The sequence below is a fragment of the Coturnix japonica genome, chromosome 9 (genome assembly GCF_054131305.1).
Source record: "Coturnix japonica strain WE chromosome 9, WE-NBRP24, whole genome shotgun sequence".
NCBI classification, from domain to species: Eukaryota; Metazoa; Chordata; class Aves; order Galliformes; family Phasianidae; genus Coturnix; species Coturnix japonica.
Window position 1 is genome coordinate 20,831,322 of NC_140671.1, and position 27,564 is coordinate 20,858,885.

The 27,564-nt window shown below is 50.3% G+C and overlaps 2 protein-coding genes and 1 long non-coding RNA gene across 3 annotated transcripts; 1 reads left to right on the top strand and 2 right to left on the bottom strand.

The window, feature by feature from the left end:
• Window positions 1-5,617: 5,617 nt before the first annotated feature.
• On the bottom strand, window positions 5,618-7,844 carry LOC146759795 (fibrous sheath-interacting protein 2-like). The gene is made up of 3 exons (XM_085509877.1): window positions 6,615-7,844; window positions 6,229-6,354; window positions 5,618-5,902 (listed from the first exon to the last, which is right to left on the bottom strand). Exons 1-3 carry the CDS (start codon window positions 6,684-6,686, stop codon window positions 5,618-5,620), a joined length of 483 nt encoding a protein of 160 aa, XP_085366003.1. The 5' UTR covers window positions 6,687-7,844.
• Window positions 7,845-13,112: 5,268 nt separating this feature from the next.
• LOC146759796 (uncharacterized) lies at window positions 13,113-17,127 on the bottom strand. Its single transcript, XR_014931931.1, has 3 exons — window positions 17,030-17,127; window positions 14,958-15,142; window positions 13,113-13,478 (listed from the first exon to the last, which is right to left on the bottom strand). It is a non-coding gene; the product is annotated as an uncharacterized LOC146759796 (long non-coding RNA).
• Window positions 17,128-22,826: 5,699 nt separating this feature from the next.
• LOC146759797 (uncharacterized) lies at window positions 22,827-25,133 on the top strand. Its single transcript, XM_085509878.1, has 6 exons — window positions 22,827-22,971; window positions 23,670-23,681; window positions 23,844-24,518; window positions 24,599-24,670; window positions 24,782-24,853; window positions 24,958-25,133. The coding sequence occupies exons 1-6, from the start codon at window positions 22,827-22,829 to the stop codon at window positions 25,053-25,055; spliced, it is 1,074 nt and encodes a 357-aa protein (XP_085366004.1). The 3' UTR covers window positions 25,056-25,133.
• Window positions 25,134-27,564: the final 2,431 nt, after the last annotated feature.

The window sequence follows — 27,564 nt, forward strand, 5'->3', positions numbered from 1 at the left end:
CATGCCTGGTGTGCTCTTGCACTGTAACCCTGCAGACACCAGATGACTACAAGAGCTGCACAAGTTACCCTCCTTGCCTATTGTTTGTTGCAGTAATTCATTCCTGGATGGAAAAGCACATGTAGAAAAGTGTTGCTATGACACTAGATGACAAAGAAAGCCCTATAGCCAAAATGTTTTGCACCAGAGAGGCTGTCAGTTGATCCTCCAAATGCAAGACACACCAAATGAAGCGTTCCTTTATCTCTGGGATTTCAAGCATTTTCTCACCTCTGACTTTCACCTGGAATGTTGCTTTGTCATCTTTTGTTTCACAGCTGTAGCTCCCTTGGTCTTTCAGGGTCACATTTTTGACCATGAGCTTGCGGTGCGTCCCCTGGGAGATGATGCTTGTCCTCTGGTCCTGCTTCACCTCTGTTTGATCTTTCTTCCATATGAAAGCTCCGCTTGCAGCTGACACCTCACACACTAGCTCCAGGTCTTCAGAAGGACTGACTGATATTTCTGGAGTCGTTTTGGGCTTGTTGACCGAATTAATGGCTTCATCTGAAGAAAAAAAGAGAAAGTGGTTTACATCCTGACTCAGCCTTATTCAGCACAGCATGAAGATACAGTTAGAACTGATTGTAATGTCTCTGCTCATTACATTTGGGTGATCGAGTTTCACCTCTGGAGGTACTCACATACAAACGTGTGCTTGATTCTCCTGTGTAAAGGAAAGAGTAAGTTCTATGCAGACAGTTCTTATTTCTTTTAATCAATTCTGTATTCTGCACATGTTGTTCTGAAGCTAGAATGAAGGCAGCTAAGTAACATGTTTGCAATACATGAACAAACCTATTTAACACCTTGTCTCTAAGCTAACAAGCAGCGTTTGATGAGCACATCAGTATTTCATGCCCTTCATTCCATCCAGACAGAACCTGCCTGAGGAGCAAGCTGATGGCTGTCAGCTACAGGCAGACCTAGCTTAGTATTGCATTTCTTAGAGCAACAACTGTTGCTTTCAGTCACTGAATATGAATCCTTGGGACCTGATGAGGTGCATCCATAGGTGCTGAGGGAGCTGCTGGAGGTCGTTGCTGAGCCGCTCTCAGTAATCTGTCAGAGGTCTTGGAGAACTGGGGAGGTGCCTGAAGACTGGAGGACGGCCAGTGTCACTCCTGTCTTCAAAATGGCAAGAAGGAGGACCCGGGTAATTATAGGCCAGTCAGCCTCACCTCTGTCCCAGGGAAGGTGATGGAACAGCTTGTGCTGGATGCCATCTCCAGACAACTGGGAGAAAAGGAGGTTATCAGGAGTATTCAGCATGGGTTCACCAAGGGGAGGTCATGCTCGACCAACCTGTAGGCCTTTTATGAAGATGTCACTAGCTGGGTGGACAGGGGGAGAGTGGTAGATGTAGTCTACCTTGATTTCTGTAAGGCTTTTGATGCTGTCCCCCTTGACATCCTTATAACAAAGCTGAGGAAGTATGGGATAGATGAGTGGACGGTGAAGTGGGTCGAGAATTGGCTGACTGGCCGAGTGCAGAGGGTTGTCGTTGGTGGTGCGGAATCTGGCTGGAGGCCTGTAACTAGCGGCGTCCCCCAGGGGTCTGTGCTGGGTCCGGTCTTGTTCAACATCTTCATCAGCGACCTTGATGAGGGGATAGTGACCACCCTCAGCAAGTTTGCTGATGCCACGAAGTTGTGAGGATTGGCTGACACGCCTGAAGGCTGTGCTGCCATTCAGAGAGACCTGGACAGGCTGGAGAGCTGAGCAGTAAGAAACCAGATGAGGTTTAACAAAAGCAAGTGTAGAGTCTTGCACCTAGGGAGAAATAATTGCATGCACCAGTACAGGCTGGGGGAAGAGCTGCTGGAGAGGGGCTCTGCTGAGTGGGACCTGGGCGTCCTGGTGGACGACAGATTGACCATGAGCCAGCAGTGTGCCCTTGTGGCCAAGAAGGCCAATGGCATCCTGGGGTGTATTAAAAAGAGCATGGCCAGCGGGTCGAGGGAGGTGATCCTCCTCCTCTACTCTGCCCCGGTGGGGCCTCCTCTGGAGTGCTGTGTCCAGTTCTGCGCTCCCCAGTACAAAAAAGACAGGGATCTCTTGGAAAGAGTCCAGCGGAGGGCCACTAAGATGGTGGAGGGCCTGGAGCATTTCCCCTATGAGGAGAGATTTAGCAAACTGGGTCTGTTTAGCCTTGAGAAGGGAAGGCTGAGAGGGGATTTGATCCAGGTTTATAAATACCTGAGGTGTGGGTGCCATAGTGGCGTGGCTGGTCTCTTTTCAGTAATGTGTAGGGACAGGACTAGGGGTAATGGGATGAAACTTCAGCATTGGAAGTTCTGCACGAAGATGCGGAAGAACTTCTTTACGGTGAGGGTGACGTAGCACTGGAACGGGCTGCCCAGGGAGGTGGTGGAGTCTCCTTCTGTGGAGATATTCAAGATCCGACTGGACGCCGAGCTGTGCGACGTGGTGTAGGGAGCCTGCTTTCCAGGAGTGTTGGACTCATTGATCTCTAGAGGTCCCTTCCAACCCCTGCAATTCTGTGATTCTGTGAGGCAACCACAGCCTCACTGGGAAGACTGTTCCAGTGTTTCACCACCCTCACAGTAAAGTTCTTCCTGGTATGTATTCTAAATCTACCCTCTTCCAGTTTAAAACCATTTCCCTTCATCCTGTCACTACATGCATTTATAAAAAGTCCCTCCCAAGCTTTCCTATGCACTCCCTTCAGATACTGGGAGGTTGCTATAAGGTCCCCCTGGAGCCTTCTCTTCTCCAGGCTGAAGAGCCCCAGCTCTCTCAGCCTGTCCTTCTAGGGGAGGTGCTCCAGCCCTCTGATCATCTCCATTTCCCTCATCTGGACCTGCTCCAACAGCACAGTGTCCTTGTGTTGGGGTCCCCAGAGCTGGACGCAGTACTCCATGTGGGGTCTTACGGGAGCAGCGCGGAGGGGCAGAGTCGCCTCCTCGACTCGCTGGTCACACTTCTCTTGATGAAACCTGGGATATATTTGGCCTTCCAGGCCGCAAGCGTACACTGCCACCTCGTGCTGAATCATCTGAGACCCCCAAATCCTTCTCCTCGGTGCTGCTCTCAAGCCATTCTCCACCCAACCTTTATCTGTGCTTGAGATTTCCCCAACTCAGGGCACTTGTCCTTGTTGAACTTCATGAAGTTGACATGGGCCACCAAGTTTGTCACGTCTGACTTGCCCATGGTGAAACCATTTTGATTACCACCAGCCACCTTGTCTTTATTTTTCCGTGTGGTGCAGTAGGGCCTTCAGTTGGATCTACCCCGCGATCTTACCAAGCACAGAGGTGAGACTGACTGGCCTGTAGTTCCCTGGATCTTCTTTTTTCCCGATCCGGAATAGGGGGGTTATGTTTCCCCTTTTCTGATCAGTGGGAACTTCGCCAGACTGCCATGACCTTTCAAATACGATGCACAGCGGCTTGGCAAGTTCATCCACCAGTTCCCTCAGAACCTGCGGATGGATCCCTTGGACTTGTGCAGCTTCAGATTCTTTCGATGGTCTAGAACCTCATCTTCACTTACAGCACTTACAGATCCACCTTCTCCAAGTTTTACTGTTGCTTTCTGCAGTTTGGGCTCTGGGCCTAGAGCACTTGCCAGTGAGGCCTGAAGCAAAGAAGTCATTGAGCACCTCAGCTCTCTCTGTATTCCTCATGACCAGGCCTCTAGTTGCCTTCCAGAGAGGGCCCACATCCTCGCTTACCTTCTTTTTAATCACTGATATACCTGTTCCCCTTTCTGTCCCCAGCTAGATTTAGTTCTGCCTGGGTTTTAGCTTTCCTAACCTGATCTTTGAGGTTCCCATACTACTTGGAAGAGGAAGTTATCATCAGCACATTCCAGAAACCTCTTTGATTTCTGGTGCAATGCTGTGTTGTCCCTCCCACAGATATCAGGGTGGTTGAAGTCCCCTGTGAGGACCTCATCCTCCATGTCCTTCTTGTAGTGAGGAGCCCAAAACTGAACACAGTACTTGAGATGCGGCCTCACCAGAGCTGAGTACAGAGGGATGATCACCTCTCTGCTCCTGCTGGCCACACTGTTTCTTATACAGGCCAGGATGCCCTTGGCCTTCTTGGCCACCTGGGCACACTGTGGGCTCATGTTGAGCAGAGCATTGACCAACAGCCCCAGGTCCCTTTCCTCTTCACAGTCATCCAGCCATTCTGTCCCAAGCCTGTAACACTGCATGTACCCCCAGCAGAGAACAACTACATCCCCCAGAGGATTGCTTGCTGCTCTGTCACCCTTTATGTTCAGTGCAAAAGATAAAAGCCATCCGTATATCACTTGATCTCCCCTTTCCTTTTTGATCCCAGCAGCACGAGAACTCCCTGGGTTGTCTCACCTCGGCTTTAGAATAAGGACTTCAGTTTTCGGACACACTTTGTAATGTTATTTTTTTAATTTTTTTTATTGGTTTTAATTCTAATTCTGATACTAATTATGATATATTGTACTGTAGTGTGTTATCTTGCATTCTGGTATCATCTTTGGTCAATTAATTAAACAAATTAAAACGAATTAAACAAATTAAAATTAATTAAGCCAATTAAAACTAATTTGTTGCCACTGTTTTGGTTTTTGGCCAATCTCTCTACTTGTTTTCCCCTTTTTTTCCTTTTCCCTTCACTGGGGCCTGGATGCTTCTAGGGACTCTGGAGTTTGTTTTTGGGTCAGAAGCAGTACGAATGCTTCTGGGGAGTTTGGAGTTTGTTGTTGACGCAGAAGTAGTCTGGATGATTCTGGGGACTCTGGAGTTTGCTGTTGGGTCAGAAGCAGTACGAATGCTTCTGGGGAGTTTGGAGTTTGTTGTTGACGCAGAAGTAGTCTGGATGATTCTGGGGAGTTTGGAGCCTTCCCTGCCCAACGCAGGTTTGGGTGACTTCTCAGGCAGCTTCATTGCACGCCCTGTGCTCCATGAGTCTCCCTGAAGGCCACGCTCCATCAAAGCCACATTCCTTCTGCATTGTCCAGACAGAAGATTATAGCATGAAGGAGAGGGGCCAGCTGGTTTATGAAGCATTGTGGGTCTGATTTTCGAACCCGCAATGTAATCCACGGGACCGGGCTGGAACTTGTCCCTGGCCATCTGTAGTCTGTGGATCGATTTCTTCAAATTGGAAATCTCCCGAAGAAGCTCATCCTGGAAGGGAACAGAGGGTTTATGCTTGGTCTTGTCTTAGAGAGTGCTTCCCACCCTAAGTAATGCTGCTTTACGCAGAAGAGGGCAAGCACACTGCTTCAGCCTTGCAATGAGGGCAGAAGAGAACGGCTGCCACAGTGCTCTGCTTGTAAGCAAGCAACTTTCCAGGCTGCCTTCACACCAGCACGCTGTGCTAGCTCAGCTCTGAGCTGAGCTGTCCTTTCCATGCCTCAATGCCTAGACCACCAGCCCGCCCCTCACCTTTTCTGCTTTCCCCATCTCCCTCAGATCCATCAAGTAAAGCCCGTGCCCTCAGTGCCATGCTGCTGACACGTGCCTACCAATACTGGGCTTTGCCTACCTCTTCTCGCCTCTTTGCTTGCTTTTTCTCCAGCTTCAGCCTGGTCAGGTACTGCCTGTACTCGTTGAACTCCTTCAGAGTGCAGACAACCTACAGAAGAGACAATGACAGATGGCTGTAGTGTCAGGCCCCTGCCTGGCAGACTGGAAAGCCCTCCTGAGGAGACCCGTGTTGGTCAGCCCAACAGCCAAACTTACGTCGCCATCCTCGGTGACCAAGCCCCGTTTCTTCAGGTTCCGCAGGTTGTTTTTGCGGTTGTGGAACTCCCGCAGATGCGGGTCATGCAGGCTGTTGTACTCTGTGCACAGATTGCGACTGTACGGATCTCTCAGGTCAAACTGAGGAGAAGGCTGGTGGAGCTGGAAGAGATGTGTTGTAGAGTGTGAATGGGGAAGGAGAGAGCAGCAAAGAGACAGAGACACTTCCAAGCTGCTCACACCCACAGGCTGGCCTCTTGCCTCTTTCCCAAACAGTCATGTCTGGGTTTTCCTAAGTCCTCCAAGAGGGAGAGCAGAGGGTTGCACCCTCCTCCAGGAACGACCCGGTCTCCACATTTCTGTGCCTGATGGATGCCTGGCCCCAGCATCCCAACACATGGGATTGGCATCCCAACACAAGGCCTCCTTGGCATGGCGGCAACCCCAGGAAACAAGAGCCCTTTTTGACGCTTCCTTACTCCTCTCACCTTTTCCCCCAGCTTTCTCCTGGCGAAAAGGAGCTTGGTGCCGGGCTGCACAGGGATTTTAACCCCGAGTGGAAGGTCCAACAGCCAGCTACCTCCTGCTCCAACTTCCTGTCCTCTGGGTCGGAGCTAGAAAGACAAAGACACGCTTGGACACTCAGACACTCCATTCCCCTCTCCAGCCCACCTCCGCTCCCTTTGGCAGCTCCCTCCCCACTTCTGTAACCGATGCTGGGATGTGCAGAGAGGTGCGATTCCCTGCAAGCCTTCTCCAGCACCAGCATGAGGAGAAGTGTCCCTCAGCCTCTGGAGAGCATCTACAGCCCCAGAGCAGCCCTGCATACCCCAGGCTACTGCACTCAGCTCTCTCTTGATGTAGCAGCGCTCACCTTTCCGCTCTTCCCCGCTCTGCTCAGAAATTCATCTGGATTTCGGAATCCAGCACTGCAACAGCACTCCATGGCTCCTGGTAGGAACTCTCTGAGAGCTGCAACCCTCCGCTACCACCTCTCGCTCCAGCAGCAGCGAACTGAGGCCACCCCAGCCGGAGTTCCAGCCTGCAGCTTTATGTCACGCTCACCCACTGTTGCATCACAATGACATGCAATGACATGCGGCAAGCCTGCAGCTGCATGGAGGCCCTTCTGGGTGCACTCGTGGTAAGCTGCTCCAGCTGGCCCTGCTTTGAGCCAAAAAGGCTTGCTGAGTCCTGAGGCCTGCTGTAGGCTTCCTTGGTTTCTATCACAGGTGATGCTGCACGTGGAACAAATACCTTCTCGGGTTGTCCCAGAGCTTGTTTAATAAGTAAATGACACTGAAACAATGTGGGAGAGCTGGCCTGTTTTTCTGTCCTAGAATCTTAGAATGGTTTGTGTTGGAAGGGACCCTTAAGATCACCTCGTTCCAACCTGCTATAGACAGGGACACCTCGCTGTAGACCAGGTTGCTCACAACACATCCAGCCTGGCCTTGAGTGCTTCCAGGGAGAGGAGGGATGCTGAGGAGGTGGAAATAGTGAACGCCTTTTTTGCTTCTGTCTTTAGTGAAAGGGCTCTCCCTCCGGAATCCCAGGCCCTGGAGGTTAATGAGAGAGTGTGGGGAATGGGAGATTTCCCTTTAGTCAGGGAAGAGGTGGTCTGTGAGTGCCTAGGAAACATTAAGGTCCATAAATCCTTGGGACCTGATGGGGTGCATCCACAGGTGCTGAGGGAGCTGCTGGAGGTCGTTGCTGAGCCGCTCTCTGTAATCTATCAGAGGTCTTGGAGAACTGGGGAGGTGCCTGAAGACTGGAGGACGGCCAGTGTCACTCCTGTCTTCAAAATGGCAAGAAGGAGGACCCGGGTAATTATAGGCCAGTCAGCCTCACCTCTGTCCCAGGGAAGGTGATGGAACAGCTTGTGCTGGATGCCATCTCCAGACAACTGGGAGAAAAGGAGGTTATCAGGAGTACTCAGCATGGGTTCACCAAGGGGAGGTCGTGCTCGACCAACCTGTAGGCCTTTTATGAAGATGTCACTAGCTGGGTGGACAGGGGGAGAGTGGTAGATGTAGTCTACCTTGATTTCTGTAAGGCTTTTGATGCTGTCCCCCTTGACATCCTTATAACAAAGCTGAGGAAGTATGGGATAGATGAGTGGACGGTGAAGTGGGTCGAGAATTGGCTGACTGGCCGAGTGCAGAGGGTTGTCGTTGGTGGTGCGGAATCTGGCTGGAGGCCTGTAACTAGCGGCGTCCCCCAGGGGTCTGTGCTGGGTCCGGTCTTGTTCAACATCTTCATCAGTTACCTTGATGAAGGGATAGTGACCACCCTCAGCAAGTTTGCTGATGCCACGAAGTTGTGAGGATTGGCTGACACGCCTGAAGGCTGTGCTGCCATTCAGAGAGACCTGGACAGGCTGGAGAGCTGAGCAGTAAGAAACCAGATGAGGTTTAACAAAAGCAAGTGTAGAGTCTTGCACCTAGGGAGAAATAATTGCATGCACCAGTACAGGCTGGGGGAAGAGCTGCTGGACAGGAGCTCTGCTGAGTGGGACCTGGGCGTCCTGGTGGACGACAGATTGACCATGAGCCAGCAGTGTGCCCTAGTGGCCAAAAAGGCCAATGGCATCCTGGGGTGTATTAAAAAGAGCATGGCCAGCGGGTCGAGGGAGGTGATCCTCCTCCTCTACTCTGCCCCGGTGGGGCCTCCTCTGGAGTACTGTGTCCAGTTCTGGGCTCCCCAGTACAAAAAAGACAGGGATCTCTTGGAAAGAGTCCAGCGGAGGGCCACTAAGATGGTGAAGGGCCTGGAGCATTTCCCCTATGAGGAGAGATTTAGCGAGCTGGGTCTGTTTAGCCTTGAGAAGGGAAGGCTGAGAGGGGATTTGATCCAGGTTTATAAATACCTGAGGTGTGGGTGCCATAGTGGCGTGGCTGGTCTCTTTTCAGTAATGTGTAGGGACAGGACTAGGGGTAATGGGATGAAACTTCAGCATTGGAAGTTCTGCACGAAGATGCGGAAGAACTTCTTTACGGTGAGGGTGACGTAGCACTGGAACAGGCTGCCCAGGGAGGTGGTGGAGTCTCCTTCTGTGGAGATATTCAAGATCCGACTGGACGCCGAGCTGAATATACCAAGGCCAATTGCTATGCCAGGCACATTTATGGCATCAGTGAACAAATAATGCCTTAAAAATTGTAATAGACAGGAGCCATCTATTCTTTTAAAACTAGGTGACCAAAGAAGAACAGTCCCTCTAGAGTCAAGCTGTTAAGAACTAACAGCATCAATCAATATCACATAGATAGATTACTTCCCTGCCCTAAGACCATCTTGTGACCATTTGGTGCTCCTAATTAAGCCCTCTTGATGGCATTTTGTCTGAGCCATGTGACATTTTGTGATAGGAGTTACTGCTAGTGTTCCCTTCACCCTACACCAAAGTAGGAGGTATCCATTCTCAGGGAATCATGCAGGCTTCCTCTGTATCTGATGCTCAGAGACAGCCCCAGAACTTTTTAAATCTTAGCTTAGCTCTCATCCAATAATGTTCATCAAACAGTGCAACTTGTCCTTTGGGGATGCCTTTGTTCTGCATCAACCAGTTCCAACGGAGTCTTCTTGGCTTGTTTTAGATCAGTTTGTCAACAGATAAAGCCAGGATCTTTGAATTACAAAGTGAAATTGCAGAATGCATGATTCTCAACCAAACAGAACAGGAGGTGGGATGCAGGGTGAATACCTGAGCCAACACCACCTGCAAGCAATCCTTCAATATCTTAGGAATCTCTAGCCATCCCAAATCCAGTGTTGTGCTTGATCTATCATCTCTGCTGAGTTTTTAGCTAGCTGATGGTGAGCATCATGGTGGTGATGGGTGAGCAGTCGGACTAGAGGGTCTTAATCAACCTTAAGGATCCTGTGATCAGAGGAATGTGAATGTGCTGTTAAAGGTCACAAGCGCTGCGCTGCAGCATGAGCATACACAGCGAAAGGCTTTCAGTAGAGCTTCAGTTCATAAATGAGGACTGGGTTATGGAAAATAGGCTCAAGATATAAACCAGAAAACAGATCTTAACGCCAGGTTCTGTGAATGCAGCCAGCTGAATTTCACAGATCTTGAATTTCAATGACAATTTCTTGTGTTATTTTACCCTCCAGCTCCACCCTGAACATGAACATGTCAGTGACAAGCATTACTCCTCCAGGCTTGACCTGACAGTGCTTTACTTGTACTATGAGCTAATGCCAGGAAGAGCAGGAAAAGAGTTTCATCCACGTGCCTTCTCCTTCCTTAGTAAAACCAGTGTGAAACTGCAGCCATGTCAGGCTGAAGGAGACGTCTCAGATGTCCTGCCTGGATGCAGGAGGTCACGTGTCAGAGGATGTCTGGCACGTCAAGTCTCATGGCAGTGCAGTGCATGACAAACTGCAACAACACTTTCCTGTGGGCTCCTTTGGGCACGAGGCCCAGCGGGTGACACACCTCTGGCTGCAGCTCTTCAGAGCCTCCCAGCAGCCACGTGATGCCCATGGGAGAGACACAGCTGACCCGCACAGCAGATGATTTACCAGCTAGCTCTGGTTTACAGCAAGAGAAGATACAAGTGGCAATGCTGAATGGTGAAATACTGCGAGTGTGTGGCATGGGTATAAGATTGGTGAGCCTGAGGATGTTCAAAGTCAGGCTGGACAGGGCTCAGAGCACCTGATGGAGCTGCGGTGCCCCTGTTCATTGCCAGGCAGTCCAACTAGCTGACCCTTAAGGGTCTCTTCCCTATCTATGAGATACACGAAAGCTGATTCTGCAGTAACCAAGCTACCAACAGCAGTTGTTTGTCTTACAGCTTGCCAACACAGGTTTTAAAATAACAGCATTGATTACTCATTTGATAGTCACATTACAGTGCAAAGCACATGGAAACGTCCATCAGCTAATTCAGTTAATTCTGGGGGCAGACCTGCCAGTATGAAATATTATGCTAACATGACTGAGAGAAGAAAAGCAAAATTAAGACTAGCTGACAAGCCTTGGCAGGAAGTTCTGCTCTCCATCAATTTAGTCCCATTATTCAGTTCTGTTTGGAGCTTTCTCCATGTCTCTCTGGAGTTTGTTCTTTGAGAAGAAGCAATTAAGTAAGCTCTCCAATGCCAAAGTGCATACACTAGGGCTTTGTTGTTTCTCCATGGATCAACAAGGGTGACAAGCCAGCAGAATATGATGAAGAGCCTCATGCATACTCAGTGTAAAAAAAAAAAAAAGGCAATTGTTGCTGGGAAGAAGGTGCATTTGCATTTGTGTCATCTGCAGAGGGTACTGCAGAAATGGAAAGTCTTCCACTGGAGCAAACAAAGGGCTCTCATTTATTGCAATCAAGGCCCAGCGTGTGGATCTCAGAGATCAGACCTACACCCTGCAGCAAAACAGAGACCTGCGTGGGAAAGTTAAGTTTCTCTCTACATCTGTGCAAGAAAAAGCCCACCATGGAATGACAGCTAAGTAAACATCCCTGTGACTCTTCACAGGTCTCTTCTACATTTGGGATCACTGCTACAAAAAGAGCTGTTGACATCATCTCTCGTGGCCACCCTGGGAGAAGAACAGGAAGACTGGGATGCTCTTTTTCCTATCTTTCCCTTGATTTCCTCTATATCTTAGGGACGAATCACAGGACAGAACACAGAAATCAAATGGCTCTACAAAGCAGATTGGCCAGTTCAAGTCAAAACAGCCACTGAAAACACCCCAGATGCTGTCTGACAACAGCTGGACTGTCGGGGAGTCAGGTGAATGCAGTCTGCTGGCCCTGGGCAGGAAGAGGACAGCCCAGACTGTCACATACCTTTCACTGAAAGCTGATAGAGCATTTTATCCCCCTCACAGATGCACTGATAACTTGCAGCATCATCCATGGAGACGCTGTGAATTTTCAGGGTGTGTTTCTTCCCCACAATGTGCAGTTCCTATTTTTCACTGGCCTTGAGCTCCTTCCCATCCTTCATCCACTCCACAGTAGCACCTGTGTCTGAAAGCTCAGCCTGCAGTTTGGCTTCCTCACGCAGCCGAGCGGAGATCTTTTCTACATCTTTGCTCTTATTGGTAAATCTCACTGCAGCACCTGTCAGGAGCAAAGGCCTCGTTATTTCAATTGATATCAGGCTAACGTGGTCAATGTTTGCTGCAAGATCTCTGAAAAAGTATCACCTTCTGTTCCTGCACTCATAACTGGGTCAGTGCTGAGCAATTCAAGATATTTAATTTGTTCTTCTTGCCGGATTTACTAAGTAAAAATCAACCAAACATCTCCTTCTACTGATTAAGAATGCTCTAAACATGCTTCTGCGGAGGTTTCCACCCAATGACAAACAGCTCCTCCCATAATGAATCTTTATTTGTTTTATTTTGTCATGCAAAGCTGATTGATAGAGATATTATTGGAATGATTGCTCCCCTACTTCTAAACTATTCCAGTGCAATCAGAAAGGCTGTCTGAACCTGGAGCTGAAAGTACTGCTCTATGGTGATGCAGTGGTAAACCTGGTGACTGAAGGCACTGACCAGTAGCTGTGAACTGCAGACATTCATCAGCTGGCATGGAGCAATCTGGTTCAGATACCAAGCAGCTGGGTAGATTGGCTTACCCTACACTCAGTGCTATCATGTTTAGGTCATTACCAGGACTCACGTCAGTCCATGGGATGCAATTTCAGGTATTTGGTACAGTCAGTGAATGCCTGCAGCCCCAGTTCTAATCATCAGATCACAGCAACTATGCCTTGACTGTAAGAGGAAAGGAGAAGGATCAAAGCAAATACCTCTCACTCTCATCTTGGTGCTGACATCAACATTTTTGGCAACAAATTTCACTTCTGCTCCATCATCCTTCTTGGGGACGTTCTTTATGATTAGGCTGTGAGTAGTTTGGGTTCTCTTGATGATCCAGGTCTCGCTTTCCTGTAAGACTTTACCATTGAGGTACCAAGTGCCGCAACACGTTGTTGTAAGGTCAATAGTAAACATGGCATCCCCTCCAGGTACAGCTTCACCAGTTGTTAGGGGGGATTTCACAACCAGGACTGGTTCTGAGGAAGAACAACATGGATGTCTTAATGCTCTTTAGATGCAAGTCTGGTATCTCATTTAGAGATGGAAGATTAAATCATAGGGACATTTCTACTTCTCCCTTTGCATGAGTGCTGGAAGAAGCACTTCTATGCTTAAGATCTGTTACAGATCTTGCACATATGAGATATCAAAAGATAAGGATATTCATGTCCCTGTCACAGAAACATAACTTGTATCACTTTAGTGGTAGCTGGAGGTTGATATGAGATAGGAGAACTAGGAATAAGGGAAAGCCTTTGGTGTGTTAATGCACTACTATCCTTAAAGTCAAAGGAAGCATCTTTAGGGAACCAACACAGCTGCTCAGCACACACTGACCCATTTCCACTGGGGTTTTTGTGCTTACCAAGGTGCACGCTCCCTGGGAATTCCAGAGACGGGCTCTGTCCATGCGCATTGACTGCAGACACTCGGAACTGATCATCAGCCTCTTCAGACAGATTGCTCACCGTGAACTCTGGGACGGGGACATGAGACTCGTGGCACCTCACCCACGTGAAGCCAGTTAGTTTATTGGGTTCCACATGTAGCCATTGATTGGAATGGGGCAGTGCATCTTCGGAGGGGTCCATGCCAGCATCACTGAGGTTTCTGTTTTATTTTTCACCACGGGGTCAACTGGGGGCTGGGTGGGAGGTTTTCTGGGAGCTGAACAGAAATAAATACAGAAATATTAGCAGAAGGTCATGTAGGCTGGAAAAGACCTTCAAGATCAGCAGACTCAACTTTCAGCATGACCTACTGAGTCCCACCATTAACTACTGTGGTACCTGAGGACATACATGACAAGCTTATTCCTGCAGGTATTTGCATAGTGAATATATTCACCCTCTGGTTGCTTTGGAACATTTTAGAGGTTAAAATCCCATCAGACTTTTTCACTGTGTGCAGCCACTGATACAGGCAGGAGGCTGGGAATTACCTGATGGGCTCTAGTTACAGACTACTGACACAGTAAAGGATTGATTTCATTTAATTTTGGCCATCAGAAAGTTTGGTGTCTGGTTTAAGTCACCCAATTATAATTTAAGACTCCAAATATAATCATATGGAGAACAGTGCATTTAGGAGAACTCATCTCATCTTAATAAACCTGAGTGAAATCACAGAATCATAGGATCATGGGAGGGCTTGGGTTGGAAGAAACCTTCAAGATCATTAAGTGCTAGATGCCAAAGGTCCCACTAACACAGCATGAAGCCGAAAGCTAGACGCTGGTATCAGATCTCCTGACTTTACCATCAGAAATTGAGATGTCATATTTTGCTCAGAGGTGCCTGCTTGTAGGAGGGACAGCTTCCGAGCTTTTTCTGCTCCAGGAACCAGCTCGAGCTTCAGAATTTAAACAGCAGTCAGAAATTAAACTGAGCTTTGTCACCTCCATCAAATAGAAGGAGTGGTTGGGAGGTACAGCTTTCCAAATCACTTAGAAACTGTCACAACAATCAGATGCCTACCTTTTCTTTTTGAACTTGTTAATACATAGAGCTTAATAGCATCAGAATGCCCCAAGCACTTCAGATAACACGACAGCTGTAAACCCTTCTTTAAGGATTCCTTTGTTTAATCACTGAGTAACTGTAATTCAGTGGTGCTGGTGGGAGAAGTGAAGTCTTAATCTTCCCAGATGGAGAGTAGAGTTGATATTCACATGCAGACTGGTGCTGCAGCAGAGCCAGAAACCACTCATTTGGGAAACACGGCACCAAGAAAATAATGTGAATAGCTTCATAAAATCAGGCAGCTTCACCCAAATTTCATGGCAGGTCCATTATTCTTCCTATTTTCAGGAAGAAAGGTTTTCCTTGTTTCTTGTAGTTTTATTTTCTCTTCCTTTCCAGCAAGCAGCTTTGTAGCTTACAAATTGTTTTCTAATCACCTCCTGGTGTGGACAAATCACACAGGTTTGACTCCATGTTTTACATAGTTAGCATTTTATATTTGTTCCAGTATGGAACTGTACAGTCATAGAATGGCCTGGGTTGAAAAGGATCTCAAAGATCACAGAATCACACAGAATCACAGAATCCTTCTGCAAAAGAAAACACAAAAGCTACAGGGACTTGGAACTACTTTGTATATCGAGATCAGAAGGAACTGAGAAGTTTTCAAGTACAAAGAACTTACTTTTCCAGATTGCCTTTTCCAGACTGCTGTTCCAGCAGTGACAACAAGCGCAGGCAGCCCGGAGGACATGGCTGACATCGATGATCGGCTGGCATGGATCAGCGAGGATGAGTTTGGGCACAGCACAGCTGGCAAGGGATGCTGGGGTGGCTGCAGCAAGACAAGAGCTCCTCCAGCCTGAAGATCTCCATCACCAGAAGAAAAAGGACAGGGTGAAAGTAAGGAAGACGCGCAGACGAGAAGAGCAGAAAGGGAGATGAGGAGGGAACTTGGTGCGGTGGCAATTCTGGGGGAGAAATTGTACTCTGATAATGTTACACTCTGAAATTCAGTGTTGCAATTTGGAGGAAGGAATTATTGGGGTGGGAATCTGGGGGGCCATTGTAATACCAGAAGAATTTTACAGAGCAGCAGCCATGCATCAAGAGAAGGGCTTCACAGAGCAGCAGCTGTGGAGGGAGAAACAGCATGAGAACCAAGGACACCTCTAGGAAAAGAATGAGTAGCTCGGGGCTTTCAACGGGGGTTTTAGGGTTGTTATTGCAATAGCTTTCCTTCAATTAGTGTGTGTGGTTTTTAAATGCCCTCGTCTGTCTGCTATAAAAGCATGGCTTTTCGGGCAGTCGATGGACGCAGCCATATTTAACCATACTGCTGTCTGGCTGTTTGTCCTAGCGGGCTGACCTTTTGCCTTCAGGTTCGCCAACTACTGTCTCAGGAACCAGAGTTATTAGGCATTATCCAGCTTATCTTGTGCTTCTACTATGTTAATAGATTGGATGTGAATCCAATGGGGTCTGATGTTACAAATGGTGCTGGAATCTGCGGCAATAATCATTGAATGTATTAGTAATGCTCGGTTATGATGCTATTACCTCTCTTATATCCAACTAATTTGGATTTTTCAAATATGACCACGCATCACTTGAGAGGAAGGCGCACGCTCATAGAACTGAATGGGGGAGTTGATTTCATTTTCCAAGCAGGTGTTCCACTTAGGCTCTGTATCACGCACTGGCCACGTGGATATGGAGTACAACTGGAAGAAATCCCTCAGACCCTGAATGCAGGAGAGAATGTGTGGTGGGTGAGAGAGGAAAGGTGCACTTTGAAGCAGGGGATGCCCTGCTGGCACTGCCTGCCGCATCCACCACCAACACGGTTTGCTCTTTATCCTGCTCCACAGCTGCTGCTCTGTCAAGTCCTTCTCTTGATCCATGGCTGCTGCCATTCTTCTTGGATTACAACAGGGGGCTGGGAGGTTTTTGGCAGAGGGAGGGAAGTTGATTGGGGGTGGGAGTTTGAGGGGGTGGGATCAGAAAGGATTGTTAGGATGGGAAATGGTTGGGAATACTGTCATTTCTTGACTGTTTGCTACGTTCAATGATTACATGTCTTTGCCATATTTCTGCCTGCCTGCGGCCGTTCCTTCAGTTACAAAGCCCACCTCCCCAGGCCCCCGGGCCCACCTTCAGGGCAATGTGAAAGGGCAGCAGAAAGGGCAGTGTCCCAGATCTGCCACCACCATTGGACCCATCCCTCCCCTCCTCAGTCAGTTCTGCGTGGGAATGGAGGGATGAGAAAGGGGGATGGACGGGAATTCTGGGAGAGCTGAGTGGCTCAGCCTGGAGTGGAGGAGGCTCACTGCCATCCCAGACACAGCCATCAGTCCCCAGGTGCAGAGAGGACTGAGCCAGGCTGCACCCTGCAGCACCCAGCAGCAGGAGCAGAGTCTGAGGCCTGCCTAGGTCGTGTGGCTGCGCTGCAGGCTGAGCTATGGAGAAAGCCCCACTTGGAGATTTCTTCGCTCCCTGAATGTTCCCCCCTTTCTCCATCTTGCTCTGCTCCATCCCCAGCCGCAGCCCGGCGTCCCCGACATGTTGCTGTGCTTGCAGAGCTGGACTTGACCCTTGACCTGTACAGGCCCCTGTCCCCACCTGTCGGATATCCACCTTGCCTTCTCACCCCTCTCTCTAGATCCACTTCATGCCCCATCTATCTCACCTCCATGTCCCACCTACGTCCTCTCTACGTCTTTTGGTCTCCCCCAAACCACCCTCACGGTGCCTTACCTCCTGGCAGGCTCAGGGAAGGAGCACCCGGTGCCCTGAGCCCACAGGCCCAGCCCTGCACAGCACTGCACACAGCACTGTCATGGCGGCGCCCGGTGCTGCCGCACAGCATCCTGGGAGTGGTAGTTCCTGCGGGGCCTGCAGCTCCCAGCAGGCCCTGCAGCTCCCAGCAGGCCCGGGCGAGGGCAGAGGGGAGCAGTGCTGTCAGCCGGGAGCTCGCCCAGAGAGCCCGATGTTCGGAGCACTTCACACCAGGAACTTTGGACTCGGCTGCTTCTGTCCACAATGTCCCTGAGCTGCTCAGGAAGCACAACTGTCTCACCCTCTGAGAGCTGGGCTGTGCAAAGGAGGCTGCAGTTGCAGGCTCAGCTCTGCCCTGTTCCAGCAATGCACTTCCTTACAACTGGAGCACTGTCACGCTTGCTTCTTGCTTCAACGGAGCAATCGCCCACTGCTTTGCACACCTCTGTGCTCGTGCAAATGGCCACCACCCCATCCCTGCACACACACACACACACACACACACGTACCACCCCATCCCTGCACACACACACACACACACACACACACGTACCACCCCATCCCTGCACACACGCACACACACACACACACACACGTACCACCCCATCCCTGCACACACACACACACACACACACACGTACCACCCCATCCCTGCACACACACACACACACACACACACACACACATACGTACCACCTCATCCCTGCACACACACACACACACACACACACACACACACACACGTACCACCTCGTCCTTGCACACCCTCCCACATGCGTGCACAAATCTCTGCAGTGCATGGACACACCCGTGCACACCCACATGTGCAACCCCAGCACTGTCCACAGCTTCGTGCACGCTCATTTGTGCATGAAGACGTGCACAGCGTTGGTCACAGCCATGTGCATACACACAAGTGTGCAAGAAACACAGCACACCTGCAAGCACCTTTTTGCACACATGAATGTGCAGCGCACACCCTGACATTCAGCCCCATCCTTGCACACACACACGTGAAAGAACATCCCTTCACACACTGCTTATGCACGTGCATCCACATGCTTGCAGACGCTCTGCACATCCACATGCAAATACCATCCAGGAACACTTTTGCATCTTCACACATGTACAACCCCACCCCTTTTCACACCCCTCTGCTCATACCAATGTGCACAACCCCATCCTTGCACTCCATGCACGTGCATGCACACACATTTCCCACCCATCCTGCACACACTCACACTTGCACTCACACACTTTTGCTACCCCACTTCTCCGCACACTCCTGTGTACACGCACTTCTGCAGCTGCTTTTCCCATCCAGCAGCCGGCAATGCTCCAACCTGAGGGGTGCCTGGCTGTGAGAGGAACGTCTCAGTGGAAGCGTGGCTGTTCCTCCCCTCTGACGGGGCAGATGGCGTGGGACAGAAGAGGAAAGCAGAATGCGCCCACACTTTCTTTGTGGCTCCTAGTTCCTGTCTTATGGTGGGAAATGAGCTGAGCCTCTCTGCCTCTCTATGATGCTCAGCTCTGTACCTCTGCCATCATCTCTATACACAGATGTTTCTTGACGCAATGCTCCACACAATGAGCCTGCAGATCCCAAAGGAATCCTTGGCTGCTCTCCCCCACATGGAGGTTGCAGGGTGCTGGGCCTCCTGCCTGTGCTTCCTTCCTGGCGTCATTTGCAGAAGTCAGACATTTTATAAAGGAATTGAAATCCTCGACTGAAGATCCTATAAGAGTAGCAGAACAATTAGATCAATTTCTGGGGCCAAATTTGTACTCGTGGATGGAAATGATGTCTATTATGGATATGTTGTTTACTGGAGAAGAAAGAGGCATGATTAGGCGAGCAGCTACACAAGAGTGGGAAAAGAATAACCCTCCTGGGCGTCCTGGAGTGGTACCAGCAGAGCAAAAATAGCCAGTGGAAGACCCCAGCTGGGATAGTAATAATGCACAACATCGGCAAAATATCGGTGAGACATAATAATGGCTGGGATTAGGGAGGCAGTCAGTACCCAAGTCCCCGAATCTTACCAAGGCATTTGGGATTCAGCAGGACAGGGAAGAACCCCCCAGTGATTTTCTGGAAAGGCTTAGAGATAAAATGAGAAAATACTCGGGAATGAATCCTGAGGATCCTGTAGCCCAAGGGCTTCTAAAAGTTAACTCTGTAACCAAGGCGCAGCCAGATGTGCAAAAGAGGCTTCAGAAGACAGAAGGATGGAGTAAGAGGTCTCTGGAGGAGATCTTACGAGAGGCTCAGAGCGTGTACGTTAGAAGGGGAGATGAGAAGGAAAAACAAAAGGCAAAGTTAATGGTTTCCATGGCAGAACAGGTGGTGAAACAAAGAGTGGTAATAGGGAAAAGAAAATTGGAGGAAGGTTGTGCCCTGGAGGGAGGCAGGGAGAAGGTGAGGCCCCAGTTGCAGCCAAGTGTAGGGAAATGCTTCTGGTGTGGTCAGCCAGGACACATAAAGAAAAACTGCCCAGAACGGAAGAGAGAGGAAAAGTTACCAGCTGCTTTGAATTCAGAATAGGGGGGTCCGGGGCTTTCAAAACTGTGGTCCCACCAGGAGCCCCTGGTAAATATAAAAGTGGGACCTGAAGGGGAAAAAGTTGTGTTTTCACAGGGCCAGCTTGTTCATCGCTGGCCCATAAGGAGTCAGGACTCAAATTAAGAAATGAGACCTTAAAGATAAATGGGGTAGAGGGAAATGGGATGAAAGTATCGAGTTGAAACTGGGGTTTAAAGCAATCACAGGACAATTATTCTATGTACCTGATGCAGGGACTAACTTGCTGGGGAGACATCTCATGATGAAACCAGGAATACAAACAACAACGTGTCAAGATGGAATTACTGTATCAATAAATGTATTAACTGAGGCAGATGAGAGAGGGATAGACCCTGTGGTTTGGGTCAAAGAAGGAAATAGAGGGGGATTAAAAATAACCCCTTTGAAAATAAAAATGCAAGCAAAATATGAAGTCATAAGACAGAGACAATATCCACATCCATTTGAGGGACGTATTGGTCTTAAACCTGTAATACAGTGATTACTAAGGGATGGGTTGCTGGAACATGTCTGTCACCTTTCAATACCCCCATTTTGCCAGTTAAAAAAAACCGATGGTTCCTACTGATTAGTGCAAGATTTGAGAAAAATTAATGACATAGTACAAAATATAGTGGCTCCAAACCCATATACCTTGATGAACAAAATCCCAAATGGGAACAGGCGGTTCAGTGTTATAGATTTAAAGGATGCCCTTTTGGTCTTGTCCATTGGATCTGAAAGCAGAGACATATTTGCCTTTGAGTGGGAAGATCCTGAGCGTGGGCGGAAACAACAGTATTGGTGGACAGTTCTAGCCCAGGGGTTCACAGAGTCACCCAATTGGTTCGGGCAAACCTTGGAACAAATATTAGAACATTTTCGGCCACCAGAGGGAGCATTACTCCTACAAGATGTAGGTGACCTCGTGTTGTCAGGTTCAGAGAAGGTGGGAGTTAAAAGAGCCACAAATGAACTGCTAAACTTCCTGGGGAAACAAGGACTGAGAGTATCAAAGAATAAGCCACAGTCCGTGGAAAGAGAAGCCAAGTCTTTGGGACAGCTGGTCTCTGAGGGAATGTATAAAATAACCCCAGGGAGGATTCAGGGAGTTATCGAGCTACCCATGCCCAGAACAAAGAGGAAACTGAGAAAATTCCTGGGGGTAGTAGGATATTGCAGACTCTGGATAGAGGCATATGCTCAGAATATCAAGGGCTGATACCTTAAGTTATTAGATGAAGAACCCAACATGCTTCAGTGGACTACTGAAGAGAAGGAACTAAGAAAAGAATTAAAACAAGGCCAAATTACAGCCCCAGTCCTAGCTCTTCCTGCCTTGAAGCCCTTCCAGCTTTTTGTTACTGTAGATCGAGGGGCAGCCCTGGGAGTGCTAACCCAGGAATGGGGACATAAGCGTCAACCAGTGGCATACCTATCTAAATTGATAGATCCAGTATCACGAGGGTGGCCAGAGTACATCCAAGCCGTAGCAGCAACCGCCCTTCGGGTAGAAGAGAGCAGAAAATTGACCTTTGGAAGGCAATTGGTAGTCACAGCCCCAGACCAGGTTAGAACTATTCTAACTCAAAAACTCATCCTCGCGCTCCCCAGCTGCATGCATACATGCACCACCATTCCTGCACTCCCTGCCTGCACACACACACACACACACACACACACGTACCACCAACACACAATTGTGCCACCTCTTCCTTGCTTACACACTGATGCACGTGCAACGCCACCCCTTTGCACACCCCTCCGCTCATATGAATGTGTGCAACCCCATCCTTGCACTCCATGCACATGCGTGCACACGCATTTACCACCCATCCCTGCACACACTCACACACAATCAAAGATTATTAATAAGGGTCCTATGGGAATTCACAGAAGTTGTGGACGCACCCTCTCTGGAAATGTTCAAGGCCAGGCTGGATAGTGCTTTGAGCAACCTGGTATAGTGGGGGGTGTCCTTGTCCACAGCAGGGTGCGTTGAAATAAGATGATCTCTAAGGTTCCTTCCAACCCAAACTGTTCTGTGATTTTATGATCTTTTAACTTAATAACACATTAAGAACAATGTTCAGAAATGCTCAACACTCACCAGGAAAAACTCATATTAAAATGCTGTGCTGTTGTTTGGATCTTCTCACTCCTTCTGCATTCCCAGCTTTTCCTGCTGCAGTTGAGCTGCTGGAAGTAGGAACTACTTCTATTTGCCCCCTGCTGTTCCTGATACAGGACGAACAAACAGATTTCTCCAACCTGTTACTTCATTTCCATTAAAAAGAATCTTGTAAGCTTAATGGTTTTGTTCTTGTTGCTGTGGGGTTATTTTGTTGTTGTTTATTTGTTTGATTTTTCCTGTTATGAGACATGTGTGTCTTCATTTCCAGTAGTGAACTCTGTATTAGGGTCATGACCAAACTTAGAAAATAAAAATGTACAGTCACTTGAGAACACCAGGTATGGTATCTGCTTGAGATTTTCGCTCTACAGAGCCCTTAACCTCTATGCCAAAACTTAACTGTTGCAGCAACGTGAAAATTATCATCTCTTTCTGAATGGAGAAAACTTACCCCACATAACATAATCTTCTAGTGCACAGAATGTTAATTTATACTGTTCACTAACGTGAATGAAATGATCAGCAAAATATATTTAGGATGTAAAACTTCACAAGTCAGATAAACAGGACAGCAATCACTATATCCCAGCAGTCTAAAGTCTGTACATATATACTGGCAGCAGCAAGACCAGCAGATTTTTATTCCCCATCCTGCAGCAATCTCCATTCCACTTCAAAAGTTTCAGTCGCAGTAGATAGCAAGCCGGATTTAGGATGAGGTACAGTGTGCCAAGAGCTATGACAACCTTTTGTGAGCTGCAGACTTGACTGTCTCACTCCAGAAGAACTTCAAGCAAACACTAAAAGCTTAGCTCATATTTTCCATCATTTTGGTTCTTAGAGAAGTACTGGTCATGTTGAGAACATGTCCTTCAATACAGATGTCTTTAACTAGTTCCTTTTCCCATTCAATCATATAAAATCACACACAAATATATGAGTATCTTTCTCCACCCCAAAAGTAATTCTGATATAGAGCTGCGGTGCAGGCATTGGACGCTGAGCAGAGCAGGAGAAGAGCAGCAGATGGGAAGAGCGGATACAGGTAAGACAGAACTAAAGAAGAGCAGAAGAGAGGAATGAGAAAGGATGCAGGTAAGAAAGAAGAGCAGCGGACAAAAGGGGCAACACAGGAAAGGAGCGGAGGCAGGCAAGGCAGCAAAACAACGGGAAGAGGAGATGAGCAGAAGAGGAGAAGAGCAGAAGAAAAAGGAGAAGGTGAAGGTAAGGAAGACGTGCAGACGAGGAGAAGAGCAGAAAGGGAGATGAGCGGATAGAGGAAAGGCAGAAAGGCACAAGTGGAGAGGAGCTGAAGAGGAGAAGAGTGAATGGCTGTATGGCAGAAGGACGGAAGACGAGAAGAGAGGACAGCGGTCAGTGAGAAGTGCAGAAGAGATAAAGAGCAGAAAGGAAGAGAGGGCAGAAGAGCAGAGAAGGAAAAGCTCACTGGAGCAGAAGCGCAGATAGTGGTCGGAAGAGAAGAACAGTAGAGAATGAGAGGTGCAAAGAGGATGCAGTGAAGTGGGAAGAGCAGATGAGAAGAACGGGAGAGGATGCAGGTAAGAAAGAAAAGCAGAAGAGGAGTAGACGTGCACAAGAGAAGTGAGCATCCAAGGAAAGAAAAAGAGCAGAAGAGCTGAAGAGGAGAGGAGAAGAGTCAGGGAGAAGAGCTGAAGGTTGGATGGTGGATGAGGAAAGGGAAGCAGCCAAGAGGGAAGAGCAGCAAAGACAGTGCTGTGTGTTCTGCCCCAAGATACGTTGGAAGCCAGGAGAAAAGGTTCACGCTCTCAGGTTAGAGATGGGACGGGAAGGATGTTTGGGTCTGACAAATGGAACCATGGCAAGCCTGGGGGAAAGGGGCTGAGCCCAACGGTCACAGAAGCCCCCTTGGGGGAGGGGCTCCCCTAACTGCCACTCTCCAGCTGTCATGGCAGGTAAGGCAGCAGGCTCCCCCTGCTCCCGTGCTTCAGCTGGCCCCAGCTGAAGCCCCAGATCCCAGCTGAAGCCCCACATGCCACCCTTGTGAGCCACATCTCAGCCCAGCAGCCCAGCAGCCCAGATCTCAGCCCAGTGCCCCTTATGGCCTTTCCCCACAGAGAGAATCCCTCGAGGAGTGCTGACGGTGCCTCTGACGCCTGACGCCACTTTCATTGAAGCCACTGTGCCGCCACCGGACCCCGCCTGGATGCAGCCCACCATCCGCGGACCGATGCCGGTACCACCCCAACCCCTCCCTGTCCCCAGTGCCACCCACCTGGTGCCTCAGGCCTCTGTCTGGCCTGGGGTACCAGGTGTCTGGGGACAGGCAGCACAGCAGCTCCCACCTGGGGGGCTGCCCCCAACTGCGGGGCTGCACTCACCGCTGCTGCAGCTGCTGCCTGGGGGGCTGCACCCACCGATGGCTCCCCCTGCTGCCCCTGCTCACTGCTGGGGACATCCCCTGCTGGCAGGGACGCTGCTGCCCCAGCAGCCCATGGGGCTGTGGCCTGGGGCCGTGCCCCATGCAGAGCCCCTGCAGCCCGCAGGCACCTGCCTGCCGCAGGCCCCCAGCCGCCCCGGCCCCCCGCCACTTCTTTTGCAGGTACCGGCACTGCAGCAGCACGTGCTCCCCGTGCCCTGCACCCTGCCCGCCAGCTGGGAGCCGCCCATGGAGCCCTTGCAAGACGCCGTGCTGCTCATGGAGGACCAGGGGCACCCAGCGCCCACCCATGGCTGCCCCCATCCTGACACGGCTCTGCTCACCTGCAGCGCTGCCACGCCGCAATCAGGCGGTGAGTTCAGAGGCTATACAGCGGCTGGCTGTGGGAAAGCTGCCGGCATTGCCCCACTGGGGATCTTCTGGCTTTTCCAGCAGGGACAACAAGCACAGGCACCCTGCAGGACACAGCAGACATGGATCATCTGCTGGCATGGATCGACCACGGTGAGTTTGTTGGCAGCAGAGCTGGCCAGGCTTGGTGGCACCCAGTGCTCCCAGCTGTGGGAGAGCTGCCAGCATTGCCCCACTGGGCAATGAATTTTCTTCCTTCCCCAGAAGTCACATCTGAGACGGCCATTCAAGACGACAGCGCAGACTTTGACCAGCTGCTGACGTGGATCAGCCAGGGTGAGTCTGGGGGCAGCAGAGCTGCTGGGGGGGTGTCTGCACTGAGTGGCCGAGTGGGAAAGCTGGCACTGCCCCACTGGGGATTTTCTTCCATCCTTTTCCAGAAGAGACACCCAACAGCAACAGATGTGAGGACGACATGGAAATGGACAGTTTCCTCTCCTGGATTCTTGGTGAGTTTGTGGCTTACAGAGGTGATTGACGGGTGGCTGTCTGCACCCAGCAGGTGTGGGAAGGCTGCCATCATCCTTCTGCTCTGGGGGATGCTCTTGCTTTTTCAGAAGCGACAACCAGGGCCTGCCTGCAGTCACAAGAGAGGGGACCAAAGAGAATAAGAACAACACAGAGCACCCTGACTCCCTGGGGGTCAGCAGGGAGCTCAGCAAAGAGCCCGATCCTGAATCAGGGCTCCTCGCAAACCCGCTCTGGCGGCAGCCAGCATCGCCTGAGCTGCCTGAGTCAACCCCCCTGGCTGCCCCCGCACCTCCGTCGCCCCACACCGCACATCTGATGGAAGAGGCGCGGCGGAGGCAGCCCCGGGTGCATCTCAGACGCCTGGCACTGCCACCCGGGTGCATCTCCTGCCAGCTGGCAGACAAGGACAAGCAGCACGGGGACAGCAGCCAGCCGGCCAAGCACCCCGTGCCTCCTCTGATGCAAACTGGACAGCTCATGGAGGAGGCACGGCGAAGGCAGCCCCGAGTGCTTCTCACCCGCCTGGCACTGCCCACCCCCCTGGCTGCCCCCGCACCTCCGTCGCCCAGCACTGCACACCTGATGGAGGAGGCACGGCGGAGGCAGCCCCGGGTGCTGCTCAGCCGCCTTTGACTGCCACCCGGCTGCATCTCCTGCCAAATGGCAGACAAGCAGCACAGGGACAGCAGCCAGCCGGCCAAGTGCCCAGCACCCACCTGCACCACCACAAGAGGCCAGAGCAGCGGGCACAAGCAGCACACTGGCAGCCAGTGTCCCCGCCACAACCAGGAAGCCACCGCGCTGCCAGCACGTTCCAGGCCACAACCACCGGCGCCAGGCGGAGCTGCCTGTGTCAGCACGGCGGCCGGCAGGAGGACTCGGTGCCCATCACACCCCAACAGCGGCTCCAGCAGGAGCGGACCAGGAAACCGGCCCACTTGGTGGAGCAGGAGACGTGGCTGTAGCCGACCAAGGCGCTTCCCTGTAGCCCTGGGCTCCTGGCTGGCCCCCACCACACCCAGAGAGCAGCGGCAGTATTCCAGGGGCACCATCACCAGCCCCAGCCCTACCCCTCCCAAACTGGGCTGTCCGCAAAATGGCATCTTGGACTGGGGCACTGCGGGGCTCTGAAGCTGATGGACCGACAAAGCGTTGCACTGTCAAAGCTCCGGGCTGGGAAATGCTGGGTGGGGGGTGGGAAATGGTTGGGGGGGGAAGGGGTGAGAATTCTTGGGGTGGCCAATATTAGGGTGGGAATTGGGGGTGGCTGGTGGGTGGGAATTGGGGGTGGGGAATTTTTGGGGTGGGGGAGTGGTTGGGGGGCGGGAGTTTGGGGTGGGAATTTGTGGGAATTGGCGGTGGGACCTTTTTGGGGTGGGCAATGAAATGGCTGTACTCTGCTACTGGTGGGGTGGGAACCTGGGGGGCCGTTGTAATACCAGAAGAATTTTACAGAGCAGCAGCCATGCATCAAGAGAAGGGCTTCACAGAGCAGCAGCTGTGGAGGGAGAAACAGCATGAGAACCAAGGACACCTCTAGGAAAAGAATGAGTAGCTCGCGGCTTTCAAGGGGGGTCTTTGACCAGGGGTTGTTATTGCAGTAGCTTTCCTCCAATTGGTGTGTATGGTTTTAAACGCCCTCGTCTGTCTGCTATAAAAGCATGGCTTTTCGGGCAGTCGATGGACGCAGCCATATTTAACCATACTGCTGTCTGGCTGTTTGTCCTAGCGGGCTGACCTTTTGCCTTCAGGTTCGCCAACTACTGTCTCAGGAACCAGAGTTATTAGGCATTATCCAGGTTATCGTGTGCTTCTACTAATTTAATAGATTGGATGTGAATCCATTGGGGTCTGATGTGACCAATGGTGCTGGAATCTGCGGCAATAATCATTGAATGTATTAGTAATGCTCGGTTATGATGCTATTACCTCTCTTATATCCAACTAATTTGGATTTTTCAAATATGACCACGCATCACTTGAGAGGAAGGCGCACGCTCATAGAACTGAATGGGAGAGTTGATTTCATTTTCCAAGCAGGTGTTCCACTTGGGCTCTGTATCACGCACTGGCCATGCGGATATGGAGTACAACTGGAAGAAATCCCTCAGACCCTGAATGCAGGAGAGAATGTGTGGTGGGTGAGAGAGGAAAGGTGCACTTTGAAGCAGGGGACGCCCTGCTGGCACTGCCTGTCGCATCCACCGCCAACACGGTTTGCTCTTTATCCTGCTCCACAGCTGCTGCTCTGTCAAGTCCTTCTCTTGATCCATGGCTGCTGCCATTCTTCTTGGATTACAACAGGGGGCTGGGAGGTTTTTGGCAGATGGAGGGAAGTCGACTGGGGGTGGGATTTTGAGGGGGTGGGATCATAAAGGATTGTTAGGGTGGGAAATGGTTGGGAATACTGTCATTTCTTGACTGTTTGCTATGTTCAATGATTACATGTCTTTGCCATATTTCTGCCTGCCTGCGGCCGTTCCTTCAGTTACAAAGCCCACCTCCCCAGGCCCCCG

What these genes read in the sequence shown, in the direction of transcription:
- LOC146759797 (XM_085509878.1), top strand. Translation starts at nt 22,827, where the DNA reads ATGAGAAAGGATGCAGGTAAGAAAGAAGAGCAGCGGACAAAAGGGGCA. An exon ending in TGCCACGCCGCAATCAGGCG is followed by an intron (nt 24,519 to 24,598) that starts GTGAGTTCAGAG and finishes TGGCTTTTCCAG; the next exon opens with CAGGGACAACAAGCACAGGC. An exon ending in GCTGACGTGGATCAGCCAGG is followed by an intron (nt 24,854 to 24,957) that starts GTGAGTCTGGGG and finishes ATCCTTTTCCAG; the next exon opens with AAGAGACACCCAACAGCAAC.
- LOC146759795 (XM_085509877.1), bottom strand. Translation starts at nt 6,686, where the DNA reads ATGGAGTGCTGTTGCAGTGCTGGATTCCGAAATCCAGATGAATTTCTG. An exon ending in GAGCGGGGAAGAGCGGAAAG is followed by an intron (nt 6,355 to 6,614) that starts GTGAGCGCTGCT and finishes TTGTCTTTCTAG; the next exon opens with CTCCGACCCAGAGGACAGGA. An exon ending in GGAGAAAGCTGGGGGAAAAG is followed by an intron (nt 5,903 to 6,228) that starts GTGAGAGGAGTA and finishes CATCTCTTCCAG; the next exon opens with CTCCACCAGCCTTCTCCTCA.